The 17,929-nt window shown below is 41.8% G+C and overlaps 1 protein-coding gene across 8 annotated transcripts in view; it reads left to right on the top strand.

The window, feature by feature from the left end:
- The window catches only part of ezh1 (enhancer of zeste 1 polycomb repressive complex 2 subunit), a 27,455-nt gene extending 9,601 nt beyond the window's left edge, over positions 1-17,854 (top strand). For 6 of the 8 annotated variants that reach the window (XM_047800561.1, XM_047800560.1, XM_047800562.1 and 3 more), the window contains exons 6-18: positions 1,700-1,802; positions 1,912-2,075; positions 2,887-2,978; positions 3,066-3,228; positions 3,490-3,671; positions 5,803-5,894; positions 6,205-6,233; positions 7,579-7,704; positions 10,647-10,825; positions 11,065-11,160; positions 11,439-11,520; positions 11,631-11,711; positions 11,794-12,104. In XM_047800561.1, coding sequence (XP_047656517.1) covers positions 1,700-1,802; positions 1,912-2,075; positions 2,887-2,978; positions 3,066-3,228; positions 3,490-3,671; positions 5,803-5,894; positions 6,205-6,233; positions 7,579-7,704; positions 10,647-10,825; positions 11,065-11,160; positions 11,439-11,520; positions 11,631-11,711; positions 11,794-11,975 — 1,571 coding nt within the window. In that variant the 3' untranslated portion in view covers positions 11,976-12,104. Of the gene's footprint in view, positions 1-1,699; positions 1,803-1,911; positions 2,076-2,886; positions 2,979-3,065; positions 3,229-3,489; positions 3,672-5,802; positions 5,895-6,204; positions 6,234-7,578; positions 7,705-10,646; positions 10,826-11,064; positions 11,161-11,438; positions 11,521-11,630; positions 11,712-11,793; positions 12,105-13,322 lie in introns of those variants that run through there. The other 2 variants (XM_047800564.1, XM_047800563.1) reach the window with 2 other exon arrangements.
- Positions 17,855-17,929: the final 75 nt, after the last annotated feature.

The raw sequence follows: 17,929 nt of genomic DNA, 5'->3' as shown, positions 1-17,929 counted from the left end.
TGTGTGTGAACGTGTGTGTGAACGTGTGTGTGAACGTGTGTGTGTAAACGTGTGTGTGTAAACGTGTGTGTGTGTAAACGTGTGTGTGTGTGTAAACGTGTGTGTAAACGTGTGTGTGTGTGTAAACGTGTGTGTAAACGTGTGTGTGTGTAAACGTGTGTGTGTGTAAACGTGTGTGTGTGTAAACGTGTGTGTGAACGCGCGTGTGAACGCGCGTGTGTGAACGCGCGTGTGTGAACGCGCGTGTGTGAACGCGCGTGTGTGTAAACGTGTGTGTGTAAACGTGTGTGTGTAAACGTGTGTGTGTGTGTAAATGTGTGTGTGTGTAAATGTGTGTGTGTGTAAACCTGTCTGTAAACGTGTGTGTGTAAATGTGTGTGTGTGTAAACCTGTCTGTAAACGTGTGTGTGTAAATGTGTGTGTGTGTGTAAACCTGTCTGTAAACGTGTGTGTGTAAACGTGTGTGTAAACGTGTGTGTGTAAGTGTGTGTGTAAGTGTGTGTGTAAATGTGTGTGTGAACGTGTGTGTGAACGTGTGTGTAAACGTGTGTGTGTAAACGTGTGTGTGTAAACGTGTGTGTGTAAACGTGTGTGTGTGTGTGAAGCGTGTGTGTGTGTAAACGTGTGTGTGTAAACGTGTGTGTGTGTAAACGTGTGTGTGTAAACGTGTGTGTAAACGTGTGTGTGTGTAAACGTGTGTGTGTAAAACTGTGTGTAAACGTGTGTGTGTGTGTGTGTAAACGTGTGTGTGTGTGTGTAAACGTGTGTGTGTGTAAACGTGTGTGTGTGTAAACGTGTGTGTGTAAACGTGTGTGTGTAAACGTGTGTGTGTGTAAACGTGTGTGTGTGTGAACGTGTGTGTGTGTAAACGTGTGTGTGTAAACGTGTGTGTGTGTGTGTAAACGTGTGTGTGTAAACGTGTGTGTGTGTGTAAACGTGTGTGTGTGTGTAAACGTGTGTGTGTGTGTAAACGTGTGTGTGTGTAAACGTGTGTGTGTGTAAACGTGTGTGTGTGTAAACGTGTGTGTGTGTAAACGTGTGTGTGTGTGTGTAAACGTGTGTGTGTGTAAACCTGTGTGTGTGTGTGTGTAAACGTGTGTGTGTGTAAACGTGTGTGTAAACGTGTGTGTGTGTAAACGTGTGTGTGTGTAAACGTGTGTGTGAACGTGTGTGTGTGTAAACGTGTGTGTGTGTAAACGTGTGTGTGTGTAAACGTGTGCGTGTGTGTGTAAACGTGTGCGTGTGTGTGTAAACGTGTGCGTGTGTGTGTGTGCGTGTGTGTGTAAACGTGTGCGTGTGTGTGTAAACGTGTGTGTAAACGTGTGCGTGTGTGTGTAAACGTGTGTGTGTGTAAACGTGTGCGTGTGTGTGTAAACGTGTGCGTGTGTGTGTAAACGTGTGTGTGTGTGTAAACGTGTGTGTGTGTGTGTGTAAACGTGTGTGCGTGTGTGTGTAAACGTGTGTGTGTGTGTGTGTGTGTGTGTGTGTAAACGTGTGTGTGTGTGTAAACGTGTGTGTGTGTGTAAACGTGTGTGTGTGTAAACGTGTGTGTGTGTAAACGTGTGCGTGTGTGTGTAAACGTGTGTGTGTGTGTGTGTGTGTGTGTGTGTGTGTGTGTGTGTGTGTGTGTAAACGTGTGTGTGTGTAAACGTGGTTGAAAAAAGGTTGAATCCCTGCCTCCTTTCTGCCCCTCCTCCAGGCACTGAACTGCCTCAGAGTAAGAAAATCCCCCATGACAAGATCTTCACTGCCATCGCGTCGATGTTCCCTTACAAAGGCACGACAGAGGAGCTGAAGGAGAAGTAACACACCTTCCTGTACACATACATACACACCTGTGGTTACTGAAGCAAGAGAAACCCACCGTCATTAAGAGTTTAACAGAAGTGTTGCACTTTCTCCCCCTGGCAGGTATAAGGACCTGCTGGAGCCTGCGAGTGCTGTAAAGCTTCCTCCTCTCTGCACACCCAACATGGACGGCCCCTTCGCCAAGTCTGTGCAGCGCGAGCAGAGTCTGCACTCCTTTCATACACTCTTCTGTCGCCGCTGCTTCAAATACGACTGCTTCCTCCACCGTGAGAAAGCTCTCTCTCTCAACTGTCTCTCTCTCTCAACTGGCTCTCTCTCTCTCTCAACTGTCTCTCTCTCTCAACTGTCTCTCTCTCTCATCTCTCAACTGTCTCTCTCTCTCGCTCTCTCTCTCTCTCAACTGTCTCTTTCTCTGTCTCTCTCTCTCTCTCTCAACTGTCTCTCTCTCTCTCAACTGTCTCTCTCTCTCAACTGTCTCTCTCTCTGTCTCTCTCTCATCTCTCAACTGTCTCTCTCTCATCTCACTCTCTCTCTCTCTCTCTCTCTCTCTCTCTCTCTCTCTCTCTCTCTGTACGGCTCGTTCTCACTCTCTCTCCTTCATTGTCTTTCTCACACTCTGTTTCTCTGCCTCTCATTCTCTCACTCTTTCTCTCACTCTCTCTCTGTGCATCTCTTTTTCACTCTGTCTTTCTCTGTGCATCTTTTTCTCACACACACACACACACACACACACACACTCTCTCGCTCTCTCTCTCTCTCTCACTCTCTATAGCATTATCTCTCTCACATTCTCTCTCTCTGTTTCTTGTTCTCTCACTCTTTCTCTCCCTTTCTCTCTTCTGTGCGTGTCTCTCTCTCTCTCTCTCTCTCTCTCTCTCAGCACTCTATTCTGATTGGATTCTGATTGGTCAGATGGTGTTGATGCTTTTCCTCTCAGCACCTCGGACAGTGGTTACAGCTTTAACTCAAATCAAAGGCTCCTTCTGATAAATTATGATTTCCATTGTGTGTGTGTGTGTGTGTGTGTGTGTGTGTGTGTGTGTGTGTGTGTGTGTGTGTGTGTGTGTGCGTCTACAGCATTCCATGCCTCCCCCAATGTCTACAAGAGAAAGACTAAAGAGATTCGGAAGGAGACGGAGCCTTGTGGATTAGACTGCTTCTTGCTACAGGTGATAACCAATCATCACTCTGCTGCTCCCCAAACCCCGCCCACATTGTCAATGACCCACCCACTTTCTCTGTCTGAAAATCCTCAGAAAGGAGCAAAAGAGTTTGCTGACCAGTACATGCTGAGGTCACGGAGGTCTCGCCGGCGCCGGCGGCAGACACGCCCCTCCAGCTCATCAGGCCCCGCCCCCTCGGGTTCAGCCGAGGAGAGGAAAGACGGAGAGAGCGACCATGAGACCACAAGTTCCTCTGGTATGTGTATACACACGCATGCACGCACGCACACACACACACACACACACACACACACACACACACACACACACCTTCCATAAAGAGGCTTGGCAGCAGTTAAGAAGCAGCATCTGTCTAGACAGTCTGAAAACAGCTGGAAGGTCTGAGGGGAAAATAACATAGCAAAGCATAAACCAGAGCTGTTTTTTCTCCTGAAGTATGAATGAATAAATTTCACATCTAAGCAGGAGACTTTGTGTGTGTGTGTGTGTGTTTTAGAGGGTAACTCTCGGTGTCCCACCCCCACTAAGCTGAGGCAGGGTGAGGACCTGATGGTAGAAGGCGAGTCTCCTCTGCAGTGGAGCGGCGCAGACGAGTCGCTCTTCAGAGTTCTGCACGGCACATACTACAACAACTTCTGCTCCATCGCACGACTGCTCGGCACCAAGACCTGCAAACAGGTACACACACACACACACACATTCACATACATGCACACACACTTACACATACACATATACATACACACACATATAAAAACACACATACATGCACACATACAGACATACACACACAAACACACACACACACACACATTCACATACATGCACACACACTTACACATACACATATACATACACACACATATAAAAACACACATACATGCACACATACAGACATACACACACAAACACACACACACACACACACACGCATGCACACACATACAGACATACACAGATTCGCACACACACACACACTCACATACATGCACACATACAGACATACACACACAGACACACACACACACACACTTATGCACACACACATACAGACATACACAGATTCACACACACACACACACACACGCATGCAGACACACATACAGACATACACAGATTCACACACACACACACACACACACACGCATGCAGACACACATACAGACATACACAGATTCACACACACACACACACACACACACACACACACACACACACACACACACACACACACGCATGCACACACATACAGACATACACAGATTTGCACACACACACACACTCACATACATGCACACATACAGACATACACACACAGACACACACACACACACACACACACACGTATGCACACACACATACAGACATACACAGATTCACACACACACACACTCACATACATGCACACACACATACACATATACATACACACACATATAAAAACACACATACATGCACACATACAGACATACACACACAAACACACACGCACACACACACACACACACGCATGCAGACACACATACAGACATACACAGATTCACACACACACACACACGCATGCAGACACACATACAGACATACACAGATTCACACACACACACACACACACGCATGCAGACACACATACAGACATACACAGATTCACACACACACACACACACACACACACACGCATGCAGACACACATACAGACATACACAGATTCACACACACACACACACACACACACACACACACACACACACACACACACACAGTTGAAAAGCTTCCTCTGAGGTTAGTGAGGTTTTGTCTGCTAATAGTCTCTAGCTGTGACTGCGTCTGCAGAGTGCTCGCATGCCACACAGGACGTATTTCTAATTTTCAGGATAGTCTTGATCTCCGTCATGACCAGGACACTACCAGAATAAATACAGTCACTGCAGATTAATTAGCTTTTTTTTTTTTTTTTTTTTTTAAAGAATTCTTTAACGTTACTTAGCTTTGTTTTATTTTATTTTGAGTTTCCTTTGACATTAGCGAACACAAAACAATAAAACCCTGACCTGCACTCACGCTCATATAAAGATCCTCCCTTGCTGTGACCTATTTATAGCACGCTGCTAGTTATGGCGTAACAATCCAACCAGAGTTGTCCATCAAAGAGAGCAGTACCACGAAACTGGAGAAATTGCTCACGCATCAGCTACATTTGGTGCCTTTTTTAAACAGGCTACAGATGTTACAGAAGAGCCTGAGCCTGGTTCCTTTCTTCCCCATATCATCTCTGGGTTTAGTGGATAACACGTTCGCCTCACACCTCCAGGGTCGGGGTTCGATTCCCGCCTCCGCCTTGTGTGTGTGGAGTTTGCATGTTCTCCCCGTGCCTCTGGGGTTTCCTCCGGGTACTCCGGTTTCCTCCCCCGATCCAAAGACATGCATGGTAGGTTGATTGGCATCTCTGGAAAATTGTCCGTAGTGTGTGAGTGTGTGAGTGAATGAGAGTGTGTGTGTGTGTGCCCTGTGATGGGTTGGCACTCCGTCCAGGGTGTATCCTGCCTCGATGCCCGATGACGCCTGAGATAGGCACAGGCTCCCCGTGACCCGAGGTAGTTCGGATAAGCGGTAGAAAATGAATGAATTCAGTAGATGTTTCATTACAGGCTACATTTTAGCAGTGAACGTTGTTACTGTTCAGTAAATTTGAGGTCACTGGAACACTGACTTTAACCAAGTTGGAGCTAAAATATATTCGCCCTTTAGGCTCTTATAGTGTGTGTGTGTGTGTGTGTGTGCGTGTGTGTGTGTACGTGTGTGTGTGTGTCAGGTGTACGAGTTTGCCGTGAAAGAGGTTCTGATTCATCGAGTTCCTCTGGAAGACGGCGGCATCTCCCCCCAAAAGAAGAAAAGAAAACACAGGTAAAACACATGATTTTTCTCATTTAAACTTTGCAACAAATACTCGCGTGTTTATTGGCCATTTTTCGATCAGGAGGTCATGAGTTTAAACCCCAAAGATGTGTGTCCACTTTGGTCATCAGCATCTTTCTTTCTGTTGGTTATATGATTGCGTCATGGCTTCACCGTGCAAGTTACAGCACACTCTACAGTGCAGATGATGATAACATCTTTCACTCTGTCCAGTGCAATTTTAATGTTTTAAATTATGTCTTTTTTTATGTCATATGAGGCACCAGAATGAGTCATGATCACATCTCTCTGTTTTCAGGTTATGGGCCAAGATCCAGTTAAAAAAAGGTGATCTCTTCCTGCTGAAGTAAATCAGTCATGTCCTAAAGACAATGATAAGGAATTATGGCAGAATATCTGTCTGTCTCTCTGTCTGTCTGCCTGTCTGTCTGGCAGTCCCTCCGTCTGTCTCTCTGTCTGTCTGCCTGTCTGTCTGTCAGTCCATCCGTCTGTCTCTCTGTCTGTCTGCCTGTCTGTCTGTCAGTCCATCCGTCTGTCTCTCTGTTTGTATATGCCTGTCCATCTGGCCAACTGTCTCCACCTGCCAGTCTGTCCACCTGTATTCACCTGTGTATCTGTCTGTCTGTCTGTCTGTCTGTCTGTCTGTTTATCCATTTGTCTCTCTTCCAGTCTGTCTGTCTCTCTGCCAGTCTGTCTGTCTCTCTGCCAGTCTGTCTGTCTGTTTATCCATCTGTCTCTCTGCCAGTCTGTCTGTCTGTCTGTCTGTCTGTTTATCCATCTGTCTGTCTGTCTGTCTGTTTATCCATCTGTCTCTCTGCCAGTCTGTCTCTCTGCCAGTCTGTCTCTCTGCCAGTCTGTCTGTCTGTCTGTCTGTTTATTCATCTGTCTGTCTGTCTGTCTGTCTGTTTATCCATCTGCCTCTCTGCCAGTCTGTCTGTCTGTTTATCCATCTGTCTCTCTGCCAGTCTGTCTGTCTGTTTATCCATCTGTCTCTCTGCCAGTCTGTCTGTCTGTTTATCCATCTGTCTCTGCCAGTCTGTCTGTCTGTTTATCCATTTGTCTCTCTGTCAGTCTGTCTGTCTCTCTGCCAGTCTGTCTGTCTGTCTGTCTGTTTATCCATCTGTCTCTCTGCCAGTCTGTCTCTCTGCCAGTCTGTCTGTCTGTCTGTTTATTCATCTGTCTGTCTGTTTGTCTGTCTGTCTGTCTGTTTATTCATCTGTCTGTCTAAACATCTGTTTGTGTATATGTCTGTCTGTCTATCCACCTGTCTGTCTATCTGCCAGTCTGTCTGTCTATCCACCTGTCTGTCTATCTGCCAGTCTGTCTGTCTATCCACCTGTCTGTCTATCTGCCAGTCTGTCCGTATAACTACCAGTCCGTCAGTCTATGCACCCGTCTCTCTGCCTTTTCATCTATCCGTCTGCCAGTCTGTCTGTATATCCACTTATCTGTCGGGCCGTCTGTCTGTCTATCCACTCGTCGCCTGTCTGTCTGATTATCCATCCATCCATCTATCTGCCCGTCTCTCTGTCAACATGCCTGTCTGTCCGTCTGTCTATTCGTCCTTCTGTCTGTCTCCTGATCATGAAAGTTATAGACTGTCCCTCTGTTTGAACCTTTTAGAATTGAGGTTGCTTTTCTTCACATGCTCGTGTTTTGTTCACCTTTTTAGATAATTCGTCCAATCAGGTCTACAACTACCAGCCATGTGACCACCCCGAGCATCCGTGTGACAGCTCGTGTCCATGTGTGATGACCCAGAACTTCTGTGAGAAATTCTGCCAGTGTGATCAAGAGTGTGAGTGGAAGCCTTCACACACACACGCACACACACACACGCACACACACACACACACACACACACACACACACGCACACACACACGCACACACACACACACACACACTTGTGTATCAAAGAGCCTTTTATTCCTCGTCTTACTGTGGAATGAGGAAACTCTCATGAGGCCAGGTGAGACGAGGACAGGTGTCCAGAAATGCTCTCATTTCATTGAACACCCTTTTCTCTCTTTCTCTACTTTCTCTCCAGTTTTTTTCCCTATGTTGAGCTTCCCGTTTGCACCATCTAGCTTTTCTCGTATGGAAAATATAGTTTGTTTATTAATCTGCTTTATATAGTGTGAAAAAATGAGACGTTATGTAAACACGTTTAATATAACACGTTTCATTCTGCTCCTGTTGCACATCTGTCTCTTTGTCCATCCGTTCATATGTCTGTCTTCCTGTCTGTATTTCTACCGGTGTATATGTCAGTCTGTCTATCTCTCTGTCTATCTATGTGTCTGTCTTCCTGTCCACCTGTCTATCTGTGTGTCCACCTGTCCGGCTGTCTGTCATTCCGTCTGTTTATCCACCTGTCTATCTGTTTGTCCACCTATCTGCCTTTCTATCTATCTGTCTATCTGTCTATCCACATGTCTGCCTTTGTATCCACCTGTCTACCAGTGTGTCCACCTCTGTCCACCTCTCAATCCACCTGTCTGTCTGTCCACCGGTGTGGGAGTCTGTCTTTCTTTTCATCCACCTTCACGTCCACCTGTGTATATGTCTGTCCACCTGTCTGTCTTTCTTTTCATCTGTCTGTCTGTTTTCCAGCTCTCTCTCTGTCCGTCTGTCTATCCGTGTCTCCACCTGTCTGTCTATATGTCCTTCAGCAGCACTCATTAACCAAACACATCCAGACAGAAGAGGAATTCAGATATAGAAAGAACAGTGTTTGTCGCTCTGATCCTCTGCACGTCAATGACACAGTGTCCTCTTTCTTGTCCTTGTTTTAACTCGGTTGCCAGATATTACTTTTTTCACATATGCATCTATCTGTTTTTTTTTTAGTTTTTTTTTTTAAGCTACTTAACAGTAGATTGATGATGATGAAGGTTTCGGGTCTTACGCAAGAACCTGACAGTGGAAAAAAAGGTGACGGAATTCCCCTCATCGCTGTTCTAATGCTGCGTTAGACACGTTCTTCAACACCAGAGGGCGGATGTGCACACACAAGCACACACACTTGTGAGACATTTACTAAACAAGACAGGACAGATACAGAAACACAGACTATCTCTTTTTATTACTTTTATTACTGAGCAACGTTTAAAAATAACGTGAAAGGTTGGTCCTTGGCTTGAGGTTTTGTTGCTTCATTGATTTAGATTTTGTTTATTCTCAGTTTGATTTCAGTGTAGATTACATCACTCCTCATTTACACACACACACACACACACACACACACACACACACACACACACACACACACACACACTCCCTAAGCGTAAAGGTGTAGAGGAGAGAATAGTGAAGTTACTCAAATGTCAAGCATGTCTCTGTCCCTTTAAGCGTTAATTGTGACAAATGGTTTGGGTTGCCAGGTTTGTGAAGACTCCCGAATAGCTGTAACAAGGCCAATTAAAAAAATTTATAGAAATTTTAAAAAAATTATGTATATTTAAAAAAATATTTATATATATTTTTTAAAAGAAAGTATCTTTTTAACGAATCACATCACTGCTCGCCGTCTGAACAGGAAGCGGAACGTTGTTCTACAGTACGGTTTATCGCATGTCTATATGGTTAGAATTCAAGCGCATCCATAAGAATAAGGTAAGATGATGTAATATTCTTGTGTAATTTATATAGTATCTTTTGTATGTAAATATACAAAATGAAAGCGTTCCATTTGTGAATCAGTGACTATACTGTAGTTTAGAAAGCATTATTCATGACAACCGCAGGAACATGAGACGTCTCTCTCTTTTTTTTTCCTGTTTCTAGATTTTCTCTTGTCATAAACCTAGATTGATTTTCAAGTGTATTCTAGTGGCACAATAGGCCTTTTTTTCCATGTGTGAAAGCCGCTTAAAGTGCACAAATGGCCCATTGGGCTGCTCGTAATATTCCTCCGTGAGAGTAAATGATGTTGTGATACACTGCGCTAAATATTCCGCCTCGACTCGTTCGAATGTGACTTGCGAGCATGTACAAACACGCTGAAAACTGCTGGACTGAATCAGACAGGGTTTTTTTTTTCGTCCTGCAGTATGAGGTATAACTTTAACCCTTTTCACCAGCACACTGGATCTATGAATATGCAAATGAATTTGTTTTTCGGCACAAGTTTAATCTAAAATGAACCAAAGCACTGTTGGGTTTCAGCGTGAGGCATTTTTACCTCTATTGGGCTTAGTGGTTGGCTTAGTGGTTAGCACGTTCGCCTCACACCTCCAGGGTTGGGGGTTCGATTGCCGCCTCCGCCTTGTGTGTGTGGAGTTTGCATGCTCTCCCCGTGCCTCGGGGGTTTCCTCCGGGTACTCCGGTTTCCTCCCCCGGTCCAAAGACATGCATGGTAGGTTGATTGGCATCTCTGGAAAATTGTCTGTATTGTGTGGGTGTGTGAGTGTATGAGAGTGTGTGTGTGCACTGTGATGGGTTGGCACTCCGTCCAGGGTGTATTCTGCCTCGATGCCCGATAACGCCTGAGATAGGCACATTCTCCCCGTGACCCGAGGTAGTTCGGATAAGCGGTAGAAAATGAATGAATGAATGAATGGATGAATGAATATTGCCTCTAGTATTCTATGGAAAAACAGAAATGCTTATTAAACATTACAGATTATTAAATCCCTTTTCTACTTTCATATGAGCTTCATATATGGACACAACCGAACAGGAGGAAGCTCCTTTTTTTTTCCAGTTTTACTCAGTTTCATTTCACCTCCTTGTGCAGGTCAGAACCGTTTCCCAGGCTGCCGCTGTAAGACGCAGTGTAACACTAAGCAGTGTCCGTGTTACCTGGCCGTACGCGAGTGCGACCCCGACCTCTGTTTGACCTGCGGCGCTTCAGAACACTGGGACAGCAAACAGGTTTCCTGCAAGAACTGCAGCATCCAGAGAGGACTCAAAAAGGTACAGGTTTAGTACAGGAAAAAAGAAAAGAAATTTCCCTTACTTCAAATGTAACCGAACAGAAAACCATCAGTGTAAATATATGTGACATGGAGCTAGAGAACTCAGGACACGCATATAAACCAGGGACGGGGCGACGAGTAAACTGTGATGTCTTAAGTTTGCTTAAATAAAAATGTCAGTTTGATGATTAAAGCATTTATGAATTTATGATGAACTCTGACTTCTGACCTCTTCAGCACCTCCTCCTGGCTCCGTCAGATGTAGCGGGATGGGGAACATTCATCAAGGAGCCGGTTCAGAAAAACGAATTCATCTCCGAGTACTGTGGCGAGGCAAGCTCAGTGCAGATACACACACACACATACACACACACACACACACACACACACACACACACACACACACACACACACAATCTTCTTCATTAAATCTTCACCATATCTTTTAACTTTGTTTTTTTATGTTTATTTTTACTTTTAATGTAAATTTCACTATACGTGAATAACGTTACTCGATTCTTTATGAAGACGTTGAATGCAGATCCAAAATCATTCATTCTCCATGTTATGATTCCCAATTGATTTTTTTTTTTTTCCTACTGGATGTTCAGCTTATTTCCCAGGATGAAGCAGACAGAAGAGGCAGAATCTACGACAAGTACATGTCCAGCTTCCTGTTCAACCTGAACAACGGTACATATTATACCTGTTACAGTATGTTTTCTGTTCCTCATCACTTTACACGTTTACACTTTTACAAGCTGAGATCTTACACTTCCTGTGTATTTGTTTGACCTCAACAGATTTTGTGGTGGACGCAACACGAAAAGGGAACAAAATCCGCTTTGCCAATCACTCTGTCAATCCAAACTGCTACGCAAAAGGCAAGCTCGGCTTCTCGGTTTAGAAATTAACCGGAAAAAATTTAAAAAGTCATGAAAATCTGATTGGTGGATTTTGTTGCAGTTGTCATGGTGAATGGGGACCATCGCATCGGTATCTTCGCCAAACGAGCAATACAGCAGGGAGAGGAGCTGTTTTTCGACTACAGGTATTCTGTAATGTTCATTAAGACTTCAGGAAACACGAATCGACGTGATTCCCTGAAGTGTAAATCTAAACCCACCCAATCCAGCGCATCCTGCTAAGCACAAGCTTGTGTCTGGTGCAGCAGATTGGATCTGGAGCTGAACATAGTAAAAAGATTGTTCCTGACATTTAAAAAGTATATAGTTTATAATTGTTGTGTTGTTTCCTTCCAATGAAATTAAACTACACCATTGCGTACATGTGCGGTGGCTCGGGGAAAACATTCAAAAGGGAAATTTTACTGAATGAAATAAAGGTCGTCACGTTTGATACCATGACACCAGAGAGGTACAATAGCGTTACGTACATGGCGATGTCCAATGCCATTTCCCAGACCACAACACATGCACATTTACATTTATGTTTTTGTGTAAATGTCTGGTAAATATTTTTGTATACGATGCTTCATGGAAGTTGTATAAGTCAACATTACACAAAAGTAAAAGTAGAACATTTTGTTAAAGTGTAAAAATGCAGTTTTAAAAAAAAAAAAACATTCATTTATTCATTTTTAGAAATATATGTTGATCTCAGTGGATCTGGAGTCACAGACATTAGAGAAACCTAACAAACATTGAGAAAATTCCCTAAACGAAACCTAACAAACATTGAGAAAATTCCCTAAACGAAACCTAACAAACATTGAGAAAATTCCCTAAACGAAACCTAACAAACAGTATAAAAAATTCCCCAAACAAAACTAAACAAACATTTTAGAAATTTCCCAAAACAAAACCTAACAAGCATTGGAGCAAATTCTAAAAATGAAACCTAGCAGACGATAGAGAATAGTCCCAAAAAAATTCACAAACGTTTTTCAAATGAGAACTCACAAAAATTTGAGAGAATTCCGTAAACAAAACCTCGACAATACTAGAGAACATTACCAAGCCAAGCCTCAGAAAACATCAGAGAAAATTCTCCAGATGAAACCTTGCAGATGTTAAAGGATATTCTCAAACTAAGCCTCGCGACCATTAAAGATAATTCTTAAACAAAACCTCTCAAACATTAGTAAAATTCCACAAACGAAACTTCGCAAACGTTAAAAAAAATTTTCACAAACAAATCCTTGCAAACTTTTGAGAATATTCACAGACATTTAAAAAAAAAAATTGGGGAAAAATTTTTTTTAAACAAATTCTGGGAAAATTCAACATTTCTTTTTCTTTTTCCATTTTACTGGAAAATTGCGGCATATGTGAAAACAGCCACGGGTTCAAGTTTCTTTATTTGTCATTTCGCTACATGTTGAGACATGCAGTGGAACAGATTGCGAAGAATCTCTTTCTTTTACAGAGGAATGTCCGAGCTGGCCTATGCGCAGAAGCTAGCTTGCATTTATCTTTTGTTTTTAAAGCTTGTACTGGATTGAAACTCTGCATTTCGTTGATATTCACTTATAGTACATCCCTGGATCCCTCGTAGGTACAGTCAAGCCGACGCTCTCAAATACGTAGGGATAGAGAGGGAGATCGACGTGGTCTGAGTTTCCCACCCGCTGCTTTTCCTGCCCACAATGCACCTCTCCTCCTCACTCAGGACTGCGGTTCTATCATGTGGTTGCTTGGATACATCTTCAGTTGCAAAGAAGGATTCTGTGATGTCATAACATTACCATAACGGTATGATATCAAAGAATCGCTCACCTTGAGATAAAACAAAAGGTCAACGTTTAAAAAAGAATTTCTATATTTAAACCTGGGGTTAATTAGATTGTCTGAACTCGAGTGTTGGGATGTAAAATACAAAAAAAAGATGCTAGCGTTCAATACATTTTAAGAAATCTTAAAATAACATTTTTATTCAAAAGCGAACAAGCTAATATGCTAACATTCCCAGTTTAACCTGACGGAAAGCACAGAAATGCACAGGAATGTGCTAACTTAGCAGATTCTATTATGCTAGCAACATATAGGCCAGTACAGTAATTAGCAGTTTATGCTATTTTACTAATACAAATGCCTCACGTTCTATTAAGAACATTAGCTAGTCATGAATGGTAGCACTTGCTACAGAGCTAGCACATGGATGATTAGCAAAGTAATGTGAGAATATTTGTACCTCATGTCCACTCAGCAATGCTACAGTGATGACAGGGGATGAGTTAAGAAAAAAATAATAATAAAATAACTTCAGATAGCCATTTCCTTTCCATTACTCGCATTTATTTTCCTGACAAGAAAGCGTCAAAAGCTGCTAGTTTGGCTAATCTGGAGCATAGAGCGTTCTTCACTTCAGTAACCTTTTCACCTTGTGGTAAACTCTGTACACGAGCTTCTATAGCGGTTTTAGCCTCCTTATATATGCTACATAATGTTTAGCTGCAAACTAGAAGACATTTAAAATTGCTGTTAGTTTCAGTCAGTTTATTCACACAGTAAATGAACGATCTTCACGTCTGCAATAATGTTATCTCTCGCTGTAGTCCAGTGTACTGTAATGTTAGCTTGTCGCTCTAATCTGCAAAGCTTTGCCGTTTGCTACTTTGGCATTCAGGCTATATTTTTTTAAAACGTTTCTGCAACACTATCTGCGATCTCATAACCACAGACGCTAATCTGTATCTAACCTTGGGGATTCCCGGCTATTCCGGCGCTAGGCATCTCGGCTCTGGCTAACTATGTAGCACAAACGAATACTTATTAGCAAGAGACAAACTAGCAGCAGTCACAACAGGAATCCACAGGGTTGCCAGTTTTCAAAGAAATGCTCAGAAATTGACCGAAACGTGAAATATTGGGAAGGAATTCTTATATTCAGTATAATACAATACAGTACACATTTTTTTCACCTGGTACAAACATTATCTTCTCCAGAATAGCCGCTTCGTAATTATAATTAAATCTGATTACAGGCTTTTAAACAAGAAATAAATGGCATATTCTGGCAACCCTGGCTATCAGTTATATATAATTTAGACATCTGGTATCCTGTAACAAGAAGCAAAAAATAAATAAATAAAAAGAAACCATACAAGCCGGCAGTGAATGTTGCACTTCAATTTAATGATGATGAAGGAAAGAAACGTGTGCGATTTATTCGTAGGTTTTTTTTTTCTTTCTTTCTTTTATGGATTAAATAATGAGCTAAACCAAACTAAATCCACCACAAGGATTATTGTGTTTTTCACACGAAGGATTTGAGAAGGCGTTATTAAACACGATAGAATTTCCACTGAGGAAAAAAAAGAACGCAAAAACGATTGCGTTAATGACGGAATTTAGTTAATTAGTTAATCCTGTTGGCCACAAATAATCTCCTAAAATCTTCTGTCAAGTCCCGTGCTCAAGAAAGCAGCATGAATTTAGGATTTTTTTTTTTCCTTTATTATTAAATACAATTTCTCAGAATTATACGGAAGTCCAAATAGACGCCATGCAGTATTACATTTTTTTGTCCTTTCTTGTCTTATCAATCTTTCTAGTCCTTTCTTGGCTTAATTAACGATCACGATCAAGAGAATGTAATCGTGATGACGGGAAAACAGCTTATGTTGTCGAGAATGTGAAGTCACGATAAGGAGAAAACAAGAAAGACAAAAGATTGTAATGCATGGACACTTGGGACTTCTGTAGAACTTAGCTTTGAAAACATGTCTACAAAAAATCATATTAAGAAAGAAATGAAGTTTTTTCATCCAGTAACTGGGTAAAAATTCACACTTCAGTTCTAATAACAAGAACAACAATGTTTTTGTTTCGTATCTGTATATCATTTACTTTCATTTATTTCTTTTCTTTTTTTATGCTGCCTCCACTTGCTTTCGGAATTACCGAAAATACGACTTTCCTGCTTGGAAGTTCCCACTTCAAGTCGTAAGATCGTTTTGATGGCCGAGTTTCCGAGTCCTAAACTTCCAACATGGTGGATTAGAGTAGATTTCTGTCCTGAATAACAGTTAATTGATCTTAACACATCTAATTATTATTACTTTGGTCCTGTTCATTTATCTACAGTGGAGGTCATAAGTTTACACCCCTCATGCTGAAGCAAAAGACAATTGTTACTAATTTTAAAGAAATAAAAAGGATCTTATAAAATGCCTATTATTTAAAGCTAGTTCACATAACAGATGCTTACATGTAGTCCACAAGACCCAATAATTTACACAAATGAACCAGTTCAAAAGTTTGCATCCCCTCCATTCTTAAGTACTGTGTGTTGTTAGCTGGAGTGTTCGTCCGGTGCAGTTAAACCTCCCGCAGTTCTTTAGGAAAATCCTCCAGGTCCTGCACATTCTTTGCTTTTCCAGCACCTTCTGCATGTTTGACACTTTTCCACCAGAGGCTGTATGATTTTATAAGCCTATCTATTCACACGAGGATGACCGCGCAATTCGTAATATGACGTGTAAACTTTTGAGCAGGATGATCGGAGGAAATTGTTATTATTTTGTTTAAAGATCTTATTTTTTCCTTTGGAACGCTTTTACATAAGCTGGATAAGATATCGGCAAGTTTCCCAGCACATAAAATAATAAATCTTAACAATTTATGATCATCAGGTTGTGCGTTTTAAACATTTTTACGCCTTTAATAGTTCGCATTAGACCTTAATTCTGTCATCGTCTGCAAACATTGTCAATGAAACTGACTATTATGGGTTCTGGTGTCAGAAAAAATTGTGTCGTTCTTGTTCTTGTTCTTTCCGTCAGCATAGAGCTTGAACATGAGTAACTCGTAATTACTAGCAGGAAGGAGAACGATTCCGAAGGCAGCACGAAGGCAGCATGAAACTCTGAGGCTTTTTTTTTTTTTTTTTTTTTTACTTTTATTTTTTTTTTTTAATTAAAACCCTGGGAAAACGTTCCGAAGAATCACCATCGGCATCTCATCGGGGGTACGAGAGTCCTGACTCCTTGACAGTTCTTCAACCCTAAAGTACATAATTCTAGTTCATAACTGGTCATAAATGGAGTAAAAAATCATATTTGCTTGACTTGTGCATGCTCTTACACCCAGCCTGGGATCCCACCGACATCCTGATGGGATTTGTTCTCAAATCGATGTCATTCCTGTTGGAACAAAGTGCGCTTACTATAGCATACGTCTAGAACATGTTATCCGTTTGTTCCTGACGATTGAGTAGTATTCGCTTACTACAGAATGTACTGTTCTGTTTTAGACCCGTATGTAAGGTCGCCAGCCTCGACTTCACGATCCGGATCCGACTGTAGGAAATTTCTTTTCCTCTTGGGAATGCCGTGATGATTTCTTTCAGAACTCTGAGAATTCCTTTGCCAAGTAAACAAAATCACAGAATTCACGATCCCTCTTTTTATCCTTTTCTGCTGATTTTACAGGAAAGGGTTTGTTTCTTACATTTTCATTTTACAGCAAAAGTATTAATATACAATTTTTTTTTCAATTATAAGTTATGACCTCTATTGCTATCTGTACTATCGGTACTATTGGTACTCAGCAACGACACGTGCAAACATGAATATTAAGAAATCATCACGGCCGTTCTTCTTTACTCCAAACCACAGTCGCAATCCATCTTCTTCTTTTTTTTTTTCCCTTTGATTTAAAAAAAAAAATTAATAAATCAAAGGCACATTTTTACTCTTTTCTTTCCTGTGTTCATGTTGTAACATCTTTTATCTTCTGGAGAAGTCTTCCCATTTCAATACGTGCCAAATAAGAGATGCACTGACTCGGAAAGCAGAGCGGAACTCCCTTTTTTTTTTATTTAATACATTGTATAGGTACAAGGATGAAAACAATGAAATACTGATATCCAAAAGTTGGAAATGTTTTGAGACTGAATCTGATTATATTATATAATAATATTTCTCTACTTTGTTGCTTACGCTAACTTCCTCTTTATTAAAAAGAGAGCTCTGTGAGGTGACCGAAACGTTGTGGAAGTCAGACGTGTATGTGAAAGCGAGAAGGTCTGTGTATGGAAAATAAATTTATAACTGAAATTTTCATATTCTGTGTTTTTGTGTCTTTTTTTTTTTTTTTTAATGTTCACGTTGTTTGTCCAGTGGGTTAGTTTTCCTCCA

The sequence above is a fragment of the Tachysurus fulvidraco genome, chromosome 15, assembly GCF_022655615.1.
Source record: "Tachysurus fulvidraco isolate hzauxx_2018 chromosome 15, HZAU_PFXX_2.0, whole genome shotgun sequence".
In the NCBI taxonomy this organism is placed as follows: Eukaryota; Metazoa; Chordata; class Actinopteri; order Siluriformes; family Bagridae; genus Tachysurus; species Tachysurus fulvidraco.
Note: the sequence above shows the minus strand (reverse complement) of the source record. Positions and strands in the feature narration are given on the sequence as shown.